At 50.0% G+C, this 20,005-nt stretch overlaps 2 protein-coding genes across 2 annotated transcripts; both read left to right on the top strand.

The window, feature by feature from the left end:
* The first annotated feature begins 1,833 nt into the window (after positions 1 to 1,833).
* On the top strand, positions 1,834 to 8,788 carry LOC143174684 (broad-complex core protein-like). The gene has a single exon (XM_076368924.1). The coding sequence runs from the start codon at positions 2,167 to 2,169 to the stop codon at positions 2,392 to 2,394; it is 228 nt and encodes a 75-aa protein (XP_076225039.1). The 5' UTR covers positions 1,834 to 2,166; the 3' UTR covers positions 2,395 to 8,788.
* A 4,403-nt stretch (positions 8,789 to 13,191) lies between these two features.
* Positions 13,192 to 16,932, top strand: LOC116434500 (uncharacterized). The gene is made up of 3 exons (XM_031993090.2): positions 13,192 to 13,666; positions 14,267 to 14,542; positions 16,784 to 16,932. The coding sequence occupies exon 2, from the start codon at positions 14,278 to 14,280 to the stop codon at positions 14,527 to 14,529; it is 252 nt and encodes an 83-aa protein (XP_031848950.2). The 5' UTR covers positions 13,192 to 13,666; positions 14,267 to 14,277; the 3' UTR covers positions 14,530 to 14,542; positions 16,784 to 16,932.
* The last annotated feature ends 3,073 nt before the right edge of the window (positions 16,933 to 20,005 follow it).

The following is a 20,005-nucleotide window of genomic DNA, read 5'->3' on the forward strand; positions in this document are numbered from 1 at the left end:
GCGTTCACGCTTCGCGGCACCCGAGGGTCAGCCACCATCGAGAAATACGCCGTTACAACGGCGCGAGGAACCGCTGCTTCTCCTTCCGTCCCGACGCGGCGGAAGCTCTTCCCCCGTGACCTCGATGGGACGAGCTTTCGCGCGCGGACAAGGACGACGACCGCCGTTTGTATTCCGTTTGTACTCCGCGGTTACAGTTCTTAACTCTGCAGGCTTTATGGTGTATCTGTCCGACGATTGGACATTCTGTTCATACGGTGGAACCTCGATTATTAGATTCAATTGGCTTAGCTGATCGATCCGACGAATAGAGAAGAGATGGAAACTATGACATTCGATCGTTTATATCTTGAGGTATAAGATAATAATCGTGTTCATTGAATTCGTCGATAACATATCGAACGATCCAGTTGACGAAAAGTATTAGGTTCAATCGAGGTCCTACCGTACACCGTTCAGTTGATCGATTTCCGTTCTACAGTGCAAAGAACATGTGCAACACGAGTCGCGCCCGCGGTTCGCTCGCCAGGAGCGTACAGTTTCGAGGAACTCTTGTTTAAATAGCGACCGTTAATGTCCTCAGTTTAAGAACTGTAATAATTCTCGTGAAAGCCTCGAACATCCCCGTGAAGCGAGCAGGGCGCGCGCGCGAGCGCGCCTCGTGTGCCACAGGAAATGAAGAATTCCGGGGGAATGCAGCGGGGAGAGTACCTCGACTCGGAATCAGTCACGGCTCAGGGCCGCGCAGGAACGTGCGCGCGCGTGTCCACCGCAAAAAAAAAAAGTAAAAGATACGTAACGATTACTCGAGATTCGTAGAGAATCCCGGCGGACTTCCGGTGGCGACGATCGCCGATCGTTGCGTTACCTATGGCCAATGACAAACCAGAGCCCCGAGCCAACTTTCTCTCTGCGATCGGAACTCGGTGAAACAGATCGGAGAACGGACTGAGTAAAAGATTTAAAAAAAAAAAAAAAAAAAAAAGAAATAGGAAAAATCATGAAATCGAGCGGCCGCAAAAGTACGTTCTCGTGGTTCGGAGGTTGAGAGGAGCCAGAGAACAAGCTGCCACCACGGGCGATCGGCGGCCCCCTCGACGCATGTATCTCCTTGTCACCCCCAACCTCTCTGCCACCCTTCAACAAGTCGATCCTTTTCGTTTCCTTGACCGTCCAAGCGCCACATCCCCAACGTTCTCTCCCTTTGCCCCGTAACTGAATGCCAACGAATATCCCCGTTGTTTACCAATTCATTATCAATACCAGCCAAAACCAAACCAAATCACCCTTATCACCATACGAAAGCCCCGAAAACTCTGGCCCTGCGTATCGAAGAACACCATCAGCGTACACTAATCTTGTCCAGTGATATTAATGGCAGTCGTATCTTTGTTCTTGTTTGTTCCCGGTCCCGCTCGCTCGGCTATACGTTCGGCTCTGGTTCGTCATTGTTCTGTGTGTACCTACCCGCTACCTTCACGAACACGGATTTGCGCTGGGGGTCCATCCACACACGTGGCTCTCCGTGTGCCTCCTCCTACGCCACAAATATTGGTTCGTAACGGAAAATATCTTTTCTTTTTAATTGGGTGTCGATATTTATAACGGACATATTGGTGCTTGGTCTCTCTCTCTCAATCTCTATCTCTATATCTCTCTCTCTCTCTCTCTCTCTGTCTCTCAATCTCTCTCTCAATCTCTCAATTTCTCTCTCTCTCGATCTCAATTTCTGTCTCTCTCAATCTCTCTCTCTCTTTCTGTCCCTTTCTCTCTCTCTCTCTCACTCTCTCACTCTATCTCACTCTCTCTCTGTCTCTCTCCCTCTCTCTCTCTCTCTCTCTCTCTCTCTCTCTCTGTCTCTCTCTCCCTGTCTCTCACTCTCTCTTTCTCTTAACATTTCTCTCAATCTCCTCGAGTCTTCGTTAATATATTTTGTTCGCTGTTTCTGCTTCAAATATGATCACCTAACGATTCGATTCACTTTGCTGCTTGTTACATATCTTTTCCGTTTTCTCTTCCTCTCGCCGCTCTGTCTCTAACCATTCAATCGCATATATGTTCTAACGCCGGCCGCGTGCGTTCCGGACCGTCTTTCTCGTCGCGCGCGTCGTCCAACTTATTTTCACGGGACGGCCCGCAGCCGGTCCACCGTCCGCGATCCTCGCGATGCGATTGTCGCACCCGTTGCACGGCAGCCTGTTGCCGCCGGGCGTCTGCTATACCTGCGACGTCTGCGGCAAAACCCTCTCCACGAAGCTCACCCTGAAACGGCACAAAGAGCAGCAGCACTTGCAGCCCCTGAACAGCGCGGTGTGCGCGTTCTGCCACAAGGTGTTCAGGACGCTGAACAGCCTGAACAATCACAAGAGCATCTACCACCGTAGACAGAAATAGAGCGGCCCGGTTATCGTCGCGTGACGCTCTGCACCGTGCCGGACGAGGAACACCGTGAAACGAGCTTAACGGGCGAACGGGAAGGAAGAATAGGAAAATCCGGGGGAAAGAAGAGGGGAAGAGAGAACGAGGAGAACGGTGCCAATGGACTGAGGACCCTGCGGAAACTCGTCGACACCGTGTCCCGCTCCGTGGCAGCATGCAGTGGTTCAGGGGGAGGGAGGGTTCGCGCCTGTGTTCTCGTTTTCTTTCCTTTCCGCGTCCGCGTTACGACGTCGTGTAACGGCGGCCGGGACGCGAGTCGCTCTTTGTTGTTGAGTCCCTTACGTTCGTCGTTTTCTGAGAAAAACGGCGGGAGGCCGCGCGAAACACGGAAATTGTTGTTACATTGTTAGTTATTAGACTCGGTTTTGGCGCCGCGGACGCCATCGGATATCGCCGCGGGGAAGGCGGGTGTTCCGTTCGTTCGCGCGTTCGTTCGTCGGTCCGACGACCACGATCTCTGTTAACGTTTTCGCGACACCATGGGACCAGTTGCTGTAACGAGAGATTCTCTCGCGTTTCGTAGTTTTTTCGAATCCGCGTCGCGGGGGAGACGAAAGTATAGGTAGATTAACCGGCGCGCATGCTGTCCACGAAGACGACGACGACGACGGCGACGACGGCAACGACGACAACGGGCGAGAGCGTGTCCGTCGGGAAGAAAGGAAGACGACGTCCGTGAGGAACGAAGGAGGAAGTGTAGCCTGGACGATCGAAAAGACAGAGAGAGAAAGAGAGAGAGAGAGAGAGAGAGAGAGAGAGAGAGAGAGAGAGAGAGAGAGAGAGAGAGAGAGAGAGGGGCTGGCTTAAAGAAACAGAAATCAGTGCTTCCAGACGAAGACGATGGACGCGTGGCGGTTTTATTACTAATTAAGCTCGAGTGGCGCGGGCACCTTTGCGAGACGCTACCTTCTCGTATATTTTCACCGAGTTCCCGATCATCTCCGCGAATGAACCGCTGATTATTCCCGTATCTTGTATCACAGACTGCGAGATTTTATACCGGGCTCCGTAGAGGTTGCTCGGTGATTCGGCCTCGGTCTTCGCACTGTCGGACTAATGTTTATCAGTTGTTAAGACTAAGCTCAGCGAGATTATCTCGCGATCGCGCGAGGAACGCGAGGTAGGGGGAGAGGAAACCGATGGTTCCTCTCGGAAAGGTTTTCCTTCCAGTTGTTCGAGCAGAGGAACGCGCGCAGCATCCCTTTCCGTCTTCCGTCGCGGAAGTCCGTAGGGAAACCGATCTTCCGGACGCGTCCCGTCCGCAATCAGGCTTGCACACTGTTACGATCGTCGTCAACGTGCTCTTGGGCGAATCGTCGACGGGCCCGTTTCGCGGTCGCCGTTCCGCTGCGATCGGAAACTGACGAAAGTTTCGCGACGAGAGAGCGATGAACGGCGGATCTTAGGGTAAGGCTGCATAGTTATTTTCGTCTACTTTTATACCGTAATCCTCTCGGTCTGTCCACGCCATTCACGAGACAATTCGACGGTAGAATTTTCGACGATTGGAACAACTGAAAAAAACTCGTAGGGGACGTCGGGGTTGCAGGGATATTCTGGTTTCGTTGACGGAATTTTTCCGCGCGGTGATCCTCTCGATCGAGTCGCGTCGATTCGTTTGCGTCTGACGACGATCGTGACCGACGGTCGGCCGCGCGACGACCGCCTGCGAGCACCACCGACATCTCAGATCGCGCCGAACTCCAGTGCCAACGCAATCCGAGCCGGTCCTTGCTTCGCCGTGCCGCGTTCCGCGCTCTCGACCGCAACGAAATGAACGTCCCCGCCGTCCCGCGCGAAGGGGCGCGCCGGGGGTCGTCGAATTTCTTCGCGAGCCAGGTCTCTCGCAACGTCCGTTTAACGAACGACGCGCCGAAGCTCGCCCGACGACGCGCCACCGTTGCGATCGTCTTTCATCCTGTATCGAACGGATACACGGCTTAAATCGCAGGCTATACACGGTAGGTTAGACTTTACGTATTCGATTTAAAAAAAATGATTGAAAAAAAAATGAAGGAGAAGAGGAAGCGAAGAATGGGAATTGTAGCGAACGGGAGAGAAGGAAAGGTAAAAATGAAAAAAATACTTCCAGGTGTCCAAGACACCATCGTCCACAACTAACTTTTAGGCGGGGAACGTGTCCGATAACGTTTCCGACAAGACTGTAAAACGAATATTGATTAACCAGAAGACTCGAGAATCTTTTAATTGTTTCGATGTTTGAGTGGGTGGGTCGGGCTTCGGGGGAGGGGGTAGGTTCACTGAAAAGTACACGCGATAGCAGCGAATTGGGGGGTTGGGGGGGATCCTCTCCGTCGCGGATCGATAACGATCGATAAACACGGCGTTTGTAAAAACAGAAAACAGAGAAAAAAAAAAACACAAAAAGAAACGAAGGAACGAGTGGTGGATAAAAGTTACAAAGTGTTACGTTGAAAGTCAGGGTACCCGCGTGAGGGATGACGGGCGATGGAGGAACGATCGATCTCTCCGCGACGATTTCGTTATCGTTTCGCGACGGACCGTGAGAAAGGACGTACATTGATATAATATAATATAATATATACGTATATATTTTATCTTAATATATTCATTCCATATTAAATGCTTTAGCGGGGGTACCTTGCACACAGACACATTATTCATTTCAATGGTATATACCGGGCTTTACGTAAAGTACCTTATCTTATTATTATGTTTATTACTATTACTATTATTATATTAATTCTTTATGTTTAATGTCATCGATCATCACTATTATCGATTGCGTACGAACGATTCTGCAAGACGTGTTTCAATGGTTCAGTTGCAGCGCCACAGCACGCCTGTACGTTCGTTGGGATCGCACTTCCAACGCACGAGTAATCCATTCTCGAGAAAAAAACCAGATCAACTCTTTTTCGCACACAGGACTCACCGCGAACTCGCAGTCGCATTTCGTATGTCGAACGGTTCGATTCCTTTCGTTCTTCACGGCTTCTTTTCCTCACCCCCTTTTTTTTGTTGGTTCTTTTGTTTTTTTTAATCACACCTGTCGTCACCGTGTCCAACCGTTTCTCGTTCCGTTTTGATCGTGTTTTCGTTTTCCGTTCTCGAAAGTCGGACTTCTCACAATACTCAGGGCGGAGGCGGACGAGCGAGAAAATCTGAAAAGGACGGCTTGTCTCATCCTCGCGTGGCCTTGCAGCGTTCTGCACGCGTGCACGCAACACTTACTCGAAACACGCGTACACGGATGCGTACACATGGACACGCGTACACCTACACACAACGTTTTCATTCTTCGCTGATTATCCACGCCCGACCGACTCGCCTCCGCCTTCTTACTCACGCGCGTTCGCGCGCTTTCTCGTTGCGGTTTTCTTTTTTCGCCCGTAATCGCGTCGGTGCGGCGATGGGGGGACAGTCCCGGTGACGACATCCGTTTCACGGGAAGTCCGTTCGAAGCGCGACGGAAACCGCGTCTCGCGAATCCAACGCGTTCGGTTTTCAGACGATCCGAGGTAGGGAGAGGGGCGATGGAGGGGAGAGGAGAAACACGGTCCACCGACACTGCCAGGTTACTTATATAACTAAACGATAATAGCCATATATACATATAACCGACTACATAGCATATACCTATATTTTAGTAGAACTTTGATAAGCCACCGTTCGAGGACTTCCTGATGGTCTAGGGATCGTCGGGCGTTTTCTGGGTCGTTCGGTTCGATACAACTTGATTCCCTTTTTCTGCAGCCTTTATTCCGTGTCCCCTTTTATTAATCGGTAGCTATGGTACTGCGAGAGGTTCGTTGTCTAAAGGATTATCGTTTCTAAAGTGACGCCTTGCAGGTTATTGTACAGTCAGGTAGTTAACTCCGGGGAGAGCATCGATAGGAGATCGTTTTAAGAGATGAAGACTTAGAGGGATTCCCTGAGGAATTCGTGAAATTTTTAGGACTGATTCGATTCGAAATTAGAATGTAGAATTGAGTACCGCTTGGCACAGCACCGTTCTGCGCGTCCCTTTTCCGCGATCGTCGCGATACTTTTCGCCGACCGCCGGAACCGAACCTTTATCTACGGCCTCGCTGGGTTTGCTGACTGGCTGTGCCGTTATCTCGGAGTGTGTACGTCGTCTAGAACGTATCGCTTGCCGTCAGGAAAGCTTCGAAGCTCCCCGAACGATAAACATATAGACAGACTAGGTCCCGTCGTGCGTCGACATTCGTAGAAGATTGATCGCAAAGTAATTCGCGAGGCACACATGGACACACACGATATATTTTGCAGCGTGTACCGGGACCCATCCGTACACAGCGCATCCATTGTACAAACGGTGAACTCAGCCAGGCATACAGACCCCGTTCATAACACGCAACACAACCAGACACGACTGAGACACGAGCAGCTCGATAGTAAAATATTAGGTTGGCGCATATGAAATTGCTGTTTCGCGGAGAGAGGAACTTTCGTCTTCTAAACCGTTACCGGGCTTTGCAACAAATATGTTCCCTCGCCATGGTGTGTATTCTCCGCAATGTTCAAGTTCTCTTCATTCGTTAGGCTACTACTAGTCCCTTGAAAACACGTCGGAAATCGGGGAGGAACGAGAGAGTGGGACAGATCTTTTGATATTTCGATTCGTGCAATTTCGTATACGATTGTTCGTGCAAAACGTCTAGCGTTAACGTGCAATAAGATTTGCACCTTCGTGGTTCACGCCAAAGCTACCCGCATTTTTTTCTCTTTTTATTTTCGTCTCGGTTCTGCGGTTCGTTGCAGAACGGTAATCCCTTGTGAACCAACGTTACCAATTGTTATCGTATCCCCGCTCTTACGTGGAGTTTCTTGATCGGCAATTTCGTATGCAAACAGTCTGATACTTATCGACGGTCCACGTAACACGTTGACACGAAGACACACCTGTACATCGTTAGATAGGCTATGATAATTTAAATTAGGTTTATATTCCGTTTAAGTGGTCCGCGTCGCTCGTACTTTCGAAGAGGTTCTCGCGAAAAATCGGTTGTTTCTCCTTCTTTCGTGTACTCGGAAAAGATTCGAGCGTGTCCCATGGAATTTCGATCGACACGGACTATGAGGGAACGAAAGAGAGAGAGAGAGAGGGAGAGAGAATGAATGATAGAGTAGGATCGAGAGAAAGAGAGAGAGAGAGTGTTTGTATGGCACGCGTGCGTGTGAGAATGAGAATGAACGAGCGATGAGGGATCGTTTAGCAGATTTTCTTTAGCGCTCGAAACTACGCTCGACGCCGAACATTATTATGCGAATAAATAATGAGTGGGGATAAAAGGAACGTTGTCGGGAAAGAGTGTGGTGTTTCTTTGTTCGGTCGGGAAGAGGAAACGAAGAAGGATGAAGCTTTAAATTACGAAAGAGCGAGGAAGCGAGAGAGAAAGAGAGAAAGAGAGAATGAAAGAAAGATAGAGTGCCAGAGAGAAAGAGTGGGAGAGAGAGAACGAGAGAGAGAGAGAGAGAGAGAGAGAGAAAGGGAGAGAGAATAACGAAACACAGTTTTATAGTAGTCAGGACTGGAGAAAGAACTGATATTGATAATATTTAAACTAGTAGACTTATTCAAAGAAATTGATTTGTGACTACTGTAAAAATGGCCAAATATTGCGGAATATATATATTCGCCTTCCGATCGGCGGTCGGGGGCGCTATATTATGAGAATAATAAATTATTATTGAAATTAATATAAATTGAATGAATATTTAACTGCAAATTATATATTAGTAGAGGTTTATTTGAGTATCTTCTCTTAATATCTTTTTTTTTTTTTATTATCTCGTCTGTTCGTTTTCTAAACGTTCGTTCGTTTATTAATTCTCGTCTTATTATATTTTTTTTTTTTTTTTAATTTCGCTTAAAAGTATATACGTCGACGCGTCGCTGCGCGCGAGAAAATTATCGCGAGAGACGCGCGAACCCGCGGGTGTTTTCTTGTCTCCTAGATAATTTATAATTGTGAACGACCGGCACCGCGGCGGCGGCGCGGTGCCGGGCGTTTCGTTTCGCGTTTGGGAATGTGATGTTTAACGACGCCGTTCTCGGAATTCGCGCTCTGTAAGTTGGCCTTGCGAGATTCGCGCGCGAAGCTGTAACGCAAGGGAGGGCGATGGTGCTTCCTTAACGATTTACGATTGGCCAGTGCAAAATACGAAAATCCTGCCCGAGCGGCGCGCCGGTGCGGCGTTCGGGCGAAATTCTTTCCGAAAGACTGAATCGTTGAATTTTTCGAGCGAGTGTCCGCGCGGATGGCTGCGCGTTTTTTCGCGGCTCCCGTTCGTCGGGGCGGGTGGCGTAGACCGAAGTGTTCACGATGGCCGTGGCGAGAAAAGGGTGGTGTTGGGGAGGGAGGGTGGGGGTGGTGCGACGCGAAGGAACTCGGAAACGAGTGTCGGGGGTTCTGGGATTCTGGGACGGCGAATTATCGAAACCGGGGATGGAAAAAGAAGGCTCGAGACGCGTACCTGATTGCAATTTTATTAGTTAGCCAGCCGCCGCCATCCGCGACACGATCTGCCGTCAGACTGAATTGGACTGATTTATCTATTCGTTTTTTTTTCTTCTATATTTTTGTTCGTATTTCTTTTTTTTTTCCTTTTACCTTTTTTTTCGTTTTTAATCGTTCTAATTAGTCGACTTTACCTTATTGGACTGATCTTCGAACTTGTCTCTTTGGACTGATGTTACCAAACGATGTGTAATTAAAAGTATCTAATTTCTAAGTTTTAAACGAGGGTTAGAGGGGGAACGCGATGAAATTGGCAGGGCACCGCAGGGATTCGAATCGCCTGAGACAAATAAATGGTGGAGTGAGAGTACTAGTGGAGACGGAGAGAGTGAGAGAGAGAAAGAGAGAGAAAGAGACCTTAGAATCTTGCGACGAAACGCGCGCGCGCGCGTGTGCGCGCACCGGTTTCGTCGCGGCAGGATCGACGCGAATGCGTTCAAGAATCGTTTCTTTCTTTTTGTTTATGTTCGTTGTTGGAGCGCACGTGTTCTTTTCTCCGTAGATTTTCCTTCTTGTTCTTTTTTCTTCTTCCTTTTGTCGTTTTTCTTCTGTTTTTCTTTGTAAGTTACGCTATCCGACGTTCTCCACGTTTTCTTCGTTTGCTTCTCGTTTATCGGTTTTTATCCCCTTATCTTTTTATCCCTTTGTAATTTTCGTTTACACGATAAGCTTTTAGCGCACAGACACTGTTCCACGCACATAACGCTGGCACGCACGCACGCACGCACGCACGCACGCACGCACGCACGCAAGCACGCACGCACGCACGCAAGCAAGCAAGCAAGCAAGCATATGCTGCTATTTAATTTTTGTACGGTCAAGGGTAAGAGGTATAATCCATAGTTAACGTACGCGCGACACACGAGACACAGAGAGTGACACGCACAGAGAGATATACATAACTTACACACACGCCGGACAGGACAGAGAAAACGAGATTCGTCTCTTCGTATCTCGCATTTATTTTCTTTCTCGTAATTATTAATCCGTAGGCTTACGCAATAGGGACGATAGGATCTTCATGTACGTTGTTCACTTTTATCTCATGAGTTTCATACCGAGTTTTCGTTTACCGTTCCTTTTTCGAGAGCACAATCAGCTATTTACAAGTGCAGGCTCGGGGGGGAGTACCGGGCGACACAGATATCTTAATAATTGTAAGCCGTAATTCCGTTTTAATTAAACCCTACGATATAGAGTTAAATTAGCGATCACCCACGGATACTGAGCAGACATACAACCATCGACGATTAATAATCCATTACCTGTGCGAAAGCAACAAAAACGATATCGCGATACCGATGAATAGAATTATTTTGTGATTCCGAGTTAGAGAGAGAGACAGAGAGAGAGAGAGAGAGAGAGAGAAAGAGTGAGGAGAAAGATAAAGAAGATGGGAAACGAAAGAGGGATAGAGATAGAGAGAGAGAGGACAGAATGGGAGAAGAAGAGTGAGAGGGAGAGAAAGAGATAGAGTGAACGACGAGAGAGAAAAATGATGATGCGAAGCATTGTGAGAGCGAGAACGAGAGAGAGAGAGAGAGAGAGTGAAAGGGAGAGTGAGAGAGTGAGAGAGAGAGAGAAAGCAAAACGAGCTTATTCGAAATTCGTCAGATATGTAAAAATTGTATTGAGAAATAAACGAAAAGAAAACCGGTGCCATCGGCTAGAGACATCTCGAAACGTGTCCGGGAAAAATAATGGGAAATGGAGGAAGGGAAAAATGAGTCTGAAATATTCATCTTTTTATTTTTTCTTTTCTGTCGGTAACGACTCCGTTTCGGGTACAAATCGTTTCAAAGTTTTCAAACGAGTATGTCGAGCGTTACCGTGCTTACTTATTATTTGTTATCTGCCAAGGTGTTCTGGTTATAATATATATTTATTGACGACTATTATTATTAATATTATTACAATTATATAGTTATTATTTTTATTTTTAAGCAATGTCAAATGCATCTTAATATATTTTCACCCCATTTTTATATATATAAAAATATATATATATATATATATGAATAGATATATATATATAATACGAAATGTACTATTTGGTTTAATAACTCGCTCGCATTTGTTCTTTTTTACTTTCTTCACATCTAGCGACCACCTATCACATCCTCAAACGAACGATGCTCGTAAGTAACACGTGCAAAGTGGCTCGTTAAATTTATACGTACGCGCTCGGCGCATGCCTGATCACTTTACGTGAAAGAATAACACGGCGTTCCGTTCCCCTATAGCTTATCGAACACACCGTGCTTTCATATCATTGTTTCACGTAAAGTCATCACAAAAAAGAAAAAGGAAAATAACCATATTCGAATGCACGAAAGTGCATCTTCATCCAGTGCATAATTCACAATTTCGACTTCACGGTGAAAGATTCGCGTCTTTCGAACATGGTACACGTTCAACGCCGTCGCGTCACGCTTCTTTCTTTCAGCTGGAAGGTAAGTTACACGTAGATGACGAGCCAAAGGCTCGTGTCGTCGATGGAAACCGACACCGCCCGCGACACCGTGATATCGCCCGGTGATAACCACACCGCGGCCACGGCGCGGCGATCCGTTCAATGAAAAATCGTGCAACGATCGGATTCCGCCGCGGATAACACGATTACCGATCTATTCATCGGTCGTCGCGCTTACGTTTCCAACGAGCGCGCGCGCGGTCGCTTGGAGACCGAAGTAAGAACGATTCACAACCAGGAGATGTCTCGCAGAAATAATGGTTTCGCGCGGCAGAGACACACCGAGGAACGATCGGAAAGGACAACGAGAAATCTCTCTGCGAGAATCAGGATCGACCGTGAGAGAAAACGAGGGCCGCACGCGGTATATCGCACGCCGTAAAAGAGAGAACGATTAAGCCGCCACGCCGCTCGCCAGGCTCACACGCATATAATTATTACGTTCACCTCGAATTGCATGCTTTAAGTGTCTCCCAGAATGCTCAGTGTTTCCTTCTCGTCGTCTCCTTTATTTCTCTTCTACGTATTATACACACACATAGTATGGTTTTTTTTCTATTATTTTTAATTTTCTCGATATATATATATATATAAATTTTTTTTTCTCCCCCATTCGTTCTCGAACAAACCCCGCCTCCCCCGAAGGAAGAAACGTATCCGGTCTCGCGGGTGCCCTATGTAAGTTCCGAAAGAGAGAAGTCGCAGTTTTCCATAACCGAGAAATCCAAGTCGATCCAACCGTTTTCCCCTCGATTGTTCCCAGTACCGCCCCCCCCCCCCCCCCTCGTTCCCTTTATCGCTCTATATTACGAGCAGCCTTCTTTTCGCGGTGACTGTGTGTGCCGAACGAGTATGTATGCCCCCGTGCGCGCGCGTGTGTGTGAGTGTGTGTAAAAACGAGTATACGCTCACGACAAACCGTCGAAATCCGGCGGCCTCATCAGCGAGGAGGCTGCTTTCACGGTTTCTTTTCGCTGAAGTTTAACGAGACACGGGGCAGCTCGAGAAATTGGATAAAAAGCTTTTTCGAACGAATGGGTGGGCTGTTCGCCTCGCCTCATTCGCGTTCGATGGCCACGGAGCGCGGATACGGCATTATAACTCCGACACAGACACTTTAAAACCACCTCACAGCCAGAACCACGCGCACACATGCATACATGTACACACAAACATATACACATACACACGCGCACACATGCACACGTGCATAGGCAATATAAACGCGAGACTGCGAAAGCGGCAGCGTCCGACCGGATCTTTTTTAATTTATTTCGAAATTAACGAGCACGCGGCCATTACAAATGAACCGCGCGCGCCTCCTTATTGACGCTTTAACTCGTCTCCGTGTCCGTCGGTTCGTTCCGTTCTTCACCCGCGACCCTTATAGTTCACCCTTTCTCTTCTCCCCCCCTTTCTTCCAGCCACCGACTCGTTCTCTATCTCTTTATCCCCGGGGCTGCATACGCCGCGGCCGGGCGTTGAATGCCCGCGACGAGACGTGCACACGCGGAACGTGTCCGAGACGCGCGCGGAATCGTTCCACTTGTTTCCCGCGCCTCGCCCTCGCGCGTCTTAACCCTTCTCAGCCTTTTGGCAACCGACCGCGGTCCGAAGAAAAGACTGGCATTGAAAGTTCTTACTTCGCTCCACCGAATGGGGCGACCAAGCATTTCGAAATCGTCGCCGGGAAGAGTTTCCTCCACACGCGTACGCTTCCCCGGCGTCATCCCCCTTCTTTTTTCTCTGTTTTCTCCCGAGGCGGTCTCGAGCGCGCGCCGCGTATCGAATGTTTCGCCCCCTCCGTCGTTCCCCCGTTCGCGTCCGTTCTTTCGTTCGTTCGTTCGTTCGTTCGTTCTTTCACTCGTTTGTTTCCCTCGAATGTTCGCCTCGTTTTTTTTAAATCCCGCCGCGTTTAAAAGGAACAGTCGTCGTGTCGTGCGCCGCCGGCAGACGACGAGGGTTGCGGGATTTCCTACAAAACGCTCGCCGGGGGAGGAAGAATAGGGCGGGAGGGTCGTGGTCCGCGGAGAACGGGGATAATCGTTGTTGGCCGCGATCGCGGCGGGACTTCGACGCGATCAACCGTCGGAGAGATCCGGGGATAGGCGACGACGGAGACCGTCTCGGATACGTGAATACGTGGATGCTGAATGGACGAGACGGTAACGGAGAGACGCGGAACGGGGCGTAAGGAGCAATCGAGGATCGCGGGAGAAAGGATCCGGTAGGAAACGTTTCCGGGGTTTGTCTCGCGCTTTCAGGAACACGTTGAATACCGTTAACGGTGACCCCCGATGAAATTCAATGATCGCGATTCAGTCGGTTAGAAGACACTCTGTCGAGAACGTACCTTGAAGTGGTCACATTCGGCGGAGTGAACGTACGGAGAATGATAACGCGGCTCGATGAGATAAATTGATATTCAGTTTTCCGCGTCACGCGGTAATATTTCCGTTCGTGAGTTCGCGAGGTATTCAACGTGTTGCCGATAGAATACGGCGTATCCGCGATCTAGAGCCCCGCCGATGCCAGCCGCGACTCTTTCGAGCTGTCGTCTCCTTTTCAAACCTGTTACCCGTTGCGCCGGACGTTATCGAGGCGTTCTTTTTTTAGGAGAATACGAGCACGAGCGAAATAGAGACGGATAGTGCGCACGAGAATGAACGGGAGAGAGAAAGGAAGAGAGAGAGAGAGAGAGAGAGATTGAGAGCGAGGGTTGGAATTATAAAAAGAAAGAGTTTATCGCTTGCGTCACCCTTTGATACGGGGATAGGGTATAAAGTGTGGGGGTTGCAGCTGCACGAGGTGCATTGTTGTGTTTCAGTGCTCACCTCTATGACGGGGCTGACCTTGAACTCTCTGAACACCCAGTCAGCGAAGAAGCTGTTCCGCTGCCAGCTGTGCCACAAGGAGCTGTGCAGCAAAGCATCCTTGAAACGCCACGTTGCCGACAAGCATGCCGCGCGACAGGAGGAGTACAGATGCGTCATCTGCGAGCGGGTGTACTGCTCCCGTAACTCCCTGATGACCCATATATATACCTATCATAAGAGCAGACCCGGCGACATTGACATTAAGTTCTTTTGAAGGTTTAGATAAGGTAGGGGACACGCAAAAACCTTGTGCAAACAACAACAAAAATAGCCAAAAACAAAAAAAAGAAACAACAAACTGGCGAAAAAGAAAGGAAATATGTAATCGCGCGGATCCTTCTTTACGCGTGGTCTTTCCGCCATTTTACTTTGCCTGTTAACACATTATCGATGCTTCCTACTATATATCACACACGTTGCATTCTCTCTTCTCTCTGCGTTCACCCTAACTATCGCGCATCGGCCGCGCGGGATACTTTGATTCGTCGTTGGAACGCTCGCGGAGGCCGCGATCGCATAATCGTTGCCTCGCAACGACCTCGGCTTCCTTGTCAACGGTTCCCTCCCTCTTCCGCTTTCCGGTATTCCTCCCCCCTTCGCCCGCCCGTTCCCCCTCGAAGAAGAGCGTGCATGCCAGAGAAACCGGTCCCGACTCCCACGTGGAACGACCCCTTAATTCCTCTTCTTCTTCTTCTTCTTCCTCCTCCTTCTCCTCTTCCTCCTCCTCCTCCACCTCCTCCTCTTGCTCCTCCCCTTTTTCTTAATCTTCTTAGTCTTCTTCGTCTTCCACCCGTTCCTCTTCTCTCGCGGTCCGAGCTTTCGTTCCAGCGGCAAGTTCATTCCACCGTCCACTCCAACCGCGGAACTGCTTTTCTTTTCCTCTCCCCCAGTCGTCCTTCGTCCGCGTCGGTACCGTACGGTCGCCGGTATCGAACTCTTCCGGTATTCACAGCTCCGTTATACTACACACTCCTACTGCTCCCCGCCGGTGGACTCTCGGGATCGACGATGCGCGACACGATTCGCTCGCCCCGTGGGCGACACTGGGAAGAACCATCTGCGACACAGCCGATCATCGATCGAGCATCGGATCGTTGAATCGTAATGATTGACGGGATAACGCAATAACGAGCGTTTCCTCGCGGTGAAACCGGGTTTGGGTGTAATTGCGCTTCAGGACCTTCCTTTAACTAACACTCCATTTTAACTCCTTCTACCGCCTTTCTATCACTTTCATTTTCTTTCGTTATACGTTTAGTTCTGTGGCAAATCACCCTGTGTACATACCCACGTTCGTTCGTTTTTCCATTGATCTGTTTCGCCCCGCCTTGCCTCCCGCCGTTCTCTGTTTCTACTTTCATTTCAATTATCTCTGTCGTGGCTTCTCGATGTTCGATGTTGTGTGCATGCTGATGTGTATCGTCGTTCGTTTGAGAACACGTTCGTCCACCGTAGCCTCGGCTCGCGCTGCGGCTGAACGCGTCGATCGGGATCGTTCCTCGCGAAAACGTGTTTCCTCGTTGCATGACGGTCGCATCCGCGCGTCTTTCGCTTCCGAGTCACGTCAGTTCCGTTCCGCCGCTGCTCGAGTAACCCGTGAATTATCGCGTCCCGATCTGCCGGCGATCGAACGCGCCCGCGCGCGACTGCATGACTGCAATTCCTTCGCACGCGCTGCAGCCTCATTCCGAGCGAAATCACGCACCGCGGCCTTTAGCAGTATATCTCGATCTCGTCTCGTGCACGACCGTGTTACCCGCCTCTGCAACCTCTCGCAAGCTGTTTCATTAACGTTTCCCTTTGACTTATTATTATTAGTTCTTATTTCTTTTTTCTCTGTTGATCGGCGATCGCACGCGCTCGATCGAAACACTCTTCTTTCAACTTCGTTCTCGCGAGAAACACGACCGCGGTCTGGCATGGTGGTTTTGGTCCTCTTCATCTCTACTCTCGCTCGACTAATATACTTACCACGGATCAGAGGAACTCGGCAAGATTAACGATACTTGTCCGGTCGCATGGGATCGTTTACGATTCAATCCGACACGCTCCCGATATATCGATCGATGAAGCGGCGCATTCGATCCTCGATCGATCCCGAGGCACACCGAGGTCGTCTCGAGAACAGCGCGGAGCAGCCTTGATCGAAGTGCATCGCAGGCTCCCAGCTGACGGCGCAACGAATCTAGCGGTTGTTCCAACGACTCGCGAGATTCAATTTTCCTTTCCTTTCGCAGATTGAACTGTCTGGAGCTGTGTTTCACGTGAGAACAGTTTAATAAAAATTCAATAACACTTTGCAACGAACGAAATATCGTTGTCTCTTCGAGTACATTCTCACAAACGATGAATAACACACTACATTCGAATAGAATTTGAAAACTCAAAGCACTGTTCTCCCGCGAAACGACAGCTCACGAGAAATCGAACGAAGGATATCTATCTGACGAATGACGGACGGTTTTCAGGTACGGGCAACGGGATGCATCCAGCACCGTCGACGCTTCCCTCTGCCATGTACCGGATGCCGCCGCCGACGGCGGGCGGCATAAACGAGCCTCAGGAATGCCCGTACTGCCGTCGCAACTTTTCTTGCTACTACTCCCTGAAGCGTCATTTCCAGGACAAGCATGAGCAATCGAGCACCATCTACGTGTGCGAGATCTGCAACCGCCCATACCGCACCAAGAACTCGCTCACGACGCACAAGAGCCTGCAGCATCGCGGCTCGTCGGGCATGCGGAAGAAGCAGCTGAAGATCATCGCGAACGTTCTAGGCAGCATGCACCAGGCCCACATGCAGCAGCATCCGCAATGAAAATGTTGGAACCGTCTTACAGTCACCCCGTCCCGGACTCTCCGCATCGTCGTTCTCATCGTCAACGTCATCCTCGGCACCCGCCTGTCTCCGTCATCCGGTTCTTCGCTGCTCGCCGCCTTCGTCGCCGATCTACGCTGGCCGAAGCGTCGATAGACGCGCGATTATCCCCGAGCAAACAGCTTCGAGCGCGTGAATCGAGATCGGATCGATCCCGGAACGCCGTTCGCTAGGTTCTTCTCGTCGTAAACGATCGATTGGCTCTCTCCCCACGACCCCCACCCCCTGTTCGAACCGTTCCGCACCGGAAACAATCGCGCTTCCGCTGGTAGTCGGTCGTTTCGTAGCTCCCTCGAGTCAAGACTGCGATTAATCCAAAGAAGAAAGAAGAGAGAATCGACTGAGACGCGAACCTGGTGGCGCGTTCCCGCGCGGCGTTCGAAAGAAGTCCTCGGGGTTTCAGAGGAACTGTCGAAAAGCCGGATCTCTGGTTCGAATTTCTCGCACCGCGACGCGACGCGACGCGGGTTTCTGTTCGTCGCGCGGGAACGCGTCCTCCATCGTTCGAGAGCAATTTCGTCAATCGTTTGAAGGTTCCCGTGACGAGCGTGCGCGCGCGCGCGCGCGCATAGTCACGCGAGCCGAGAATACATTCCACTGCGTCGGCTTTCCGGCTTTCCTCGCCGTTGCCGGCTAAGAGAGGCTCGAGCCGATTTAACGAGGTCTCGGAACGCGACTATCGCTTTAAGACGCTCTGCCGGGGGACTGGGTCACAGGGTCACGGCGTCGGAGAACGGTTTCATGGCCGGACGAGGGTTGTTTCGCGGATCCTGGGGCGAGTAGCGTTTCACGGGATCGGAGGATAGGGCATTCGAAGTGATGGAAACACGATCGTGGTTGCGATTCTCGCGGGAATCCGGCGCGCCGCGCGACGCAGTGTTGTCCGCGTGTACTCTGGCAGGAATTTGAAGGCGGTGATCCTTCCGTTGTTAGTTCTTTCCATCGGGAGAGCGGTCTTGCCATGATTGTCAACGCTCCGATCGATCGTGTCCCGACCACCAGTCCCAGGGATCATGTCAATTCGCGGCGCTGTTAGCGGATGCAAGCGCGGACGATATCTGTTCGATCGTTGAATGGGAGGAAGGGTTTCGTAGCGGCAGAGAAAACGCGAAAGGCGCGTGAAACCGAGGGGAGAGAGAGAAAGAGAGAGGGAGAGAGATGGAAATCGGGAAATCTGTGTCAGGAAACAATCGACGCGTCTCTTATCCTCGTTAGGGGATGCCGCGCGGATCTGGAGGGGTGGCCAACGGAGAAACGGTGGCCCGGTTGTTGATCGAGCGCGCTAATTACTGGTAACATCGATTAATCGGATGACAGGACGTTTCTGTGGCCGTCCCCCCGGCTGCGCACGGTGAACCGGAGAATCTTAGGCCTAAGTGAAATTCAATTACCAATGTCTCACGAAGATGTGCTCAAATTTTGGGAACCGAAAACGGGAAGACGTGACGACGGAGAGGTGGATGGGGGACGGGACGAGCGGGGGATGAATCGAATCGACGAAAGTATCTCGGGTTTGGTGGAATTGTAGGGGTGATCGCGCGGGGACAACAAGAAAGGGGGAAAGACGATGAGAACGGGGTGGTGGGAGGAGGAACGTAGAAAAGTGCAAGTAGAAGTTATAATGGGCTCTTACACGTGTACAGGTCCGTCGTGCGCGCAAATTACACAGACTATATTTTTAACTCTTTAAAAGTAATATTTTGAGCTGTAAATATATATATATATATATTATATATATATAAATATTATATATATATTATATTCGTACGATAATTGATAACGATGATATTCTCTTGTTCAGGTTTTATAAGTGGGGGTGAAACGGATGGTAAAGGGGGTGAGAAGGGCGCGTAGAAGGGAAACAATGAAAAAAACGAACGCAACTGTTCGACGTAGATAGACCACGGCGGGTGCAGGGCAGTGGGGATCCCGCGTCCTCCAGCTTTCGTTTCGTTTCGAATCGAGTGGAACGCGAGCGAAATGAGGAAAGGGGTTGTTAACGCGTTCCCTGCCTCCGCGGCTTTAGAAATGTTCCACCATTATTTTACAGTCTTCCGCGGACGCGAAGAGCATTCATTGAAAAAGGGAATATCCGATGCACGGAACACGCGATGCGATCGACCCGGGTGTTTCTATCGAAATTATTTGGAAATTTCTATTCGGGGAGGAGAACCGTCCGTTAACGGTCGAGTTCGAGAGAAACGGCGAAACGCGACAGGGAACGTGTTAATTAACGCGTCTCATCGGCGAATGTGCAATATTACGAGTGTAAGGGGTAAATTTTAGGACACGAGAACCGTCCCGGGCCAATGGGGAAACTCTCGCGTCCGGTCGGGGAATCTTTTTTTTCTTTTTTTTTTGTTTCTTTCCCTTCCGTCTCGGTTCCCTTCGTTTCGTCGCGAACGTTCTCGAGCGGCGATGGACAACGGCGAAAAGCGACGGGTGGGGGAGGCGATCCGATTAGGCCAAAGAAAAAGCGGACGAACGCTCGTTTCGAACCGGACGTGTACTGCCGCGGGGGTTGCAGTGGAATGGAAATGGGGAACGACTCGCGCGGGACCGTCGCGCACTGCCCTGTTCTTTGAAATCTTCGACGCATCCATGCTTGAACGAACGTGCGTGCAAAGTGGGAAATGGGAGAGGAAGGAGGGAGGGGACGCCCTACAAAGTTGTTCGTCGCGCAACAAATATTCAGGTTTAGAGCTCAGTGTAAAGAGATACAAGGTTGATGTTCTATCGCGAAGGGAGTGGGGGTCGTGAACATGTACACACATCTACACGAATACACGCGCGCGCGCGCGCACACACACAC

This window comes from Nomia melanderi, chromosome 1 (assembly GCF_051020985.1).
Source record: "Nomia melanderi isolate GNS246 chromosome 1, iyNomMela1, whole genome shotgun sequence".
Taxonomy (NCBI): Eukaryota; Metazoa; Arthropoda; class Insecta; order Hymenoptera; family Halictidae; genus Nomia; species Nomia melanderi.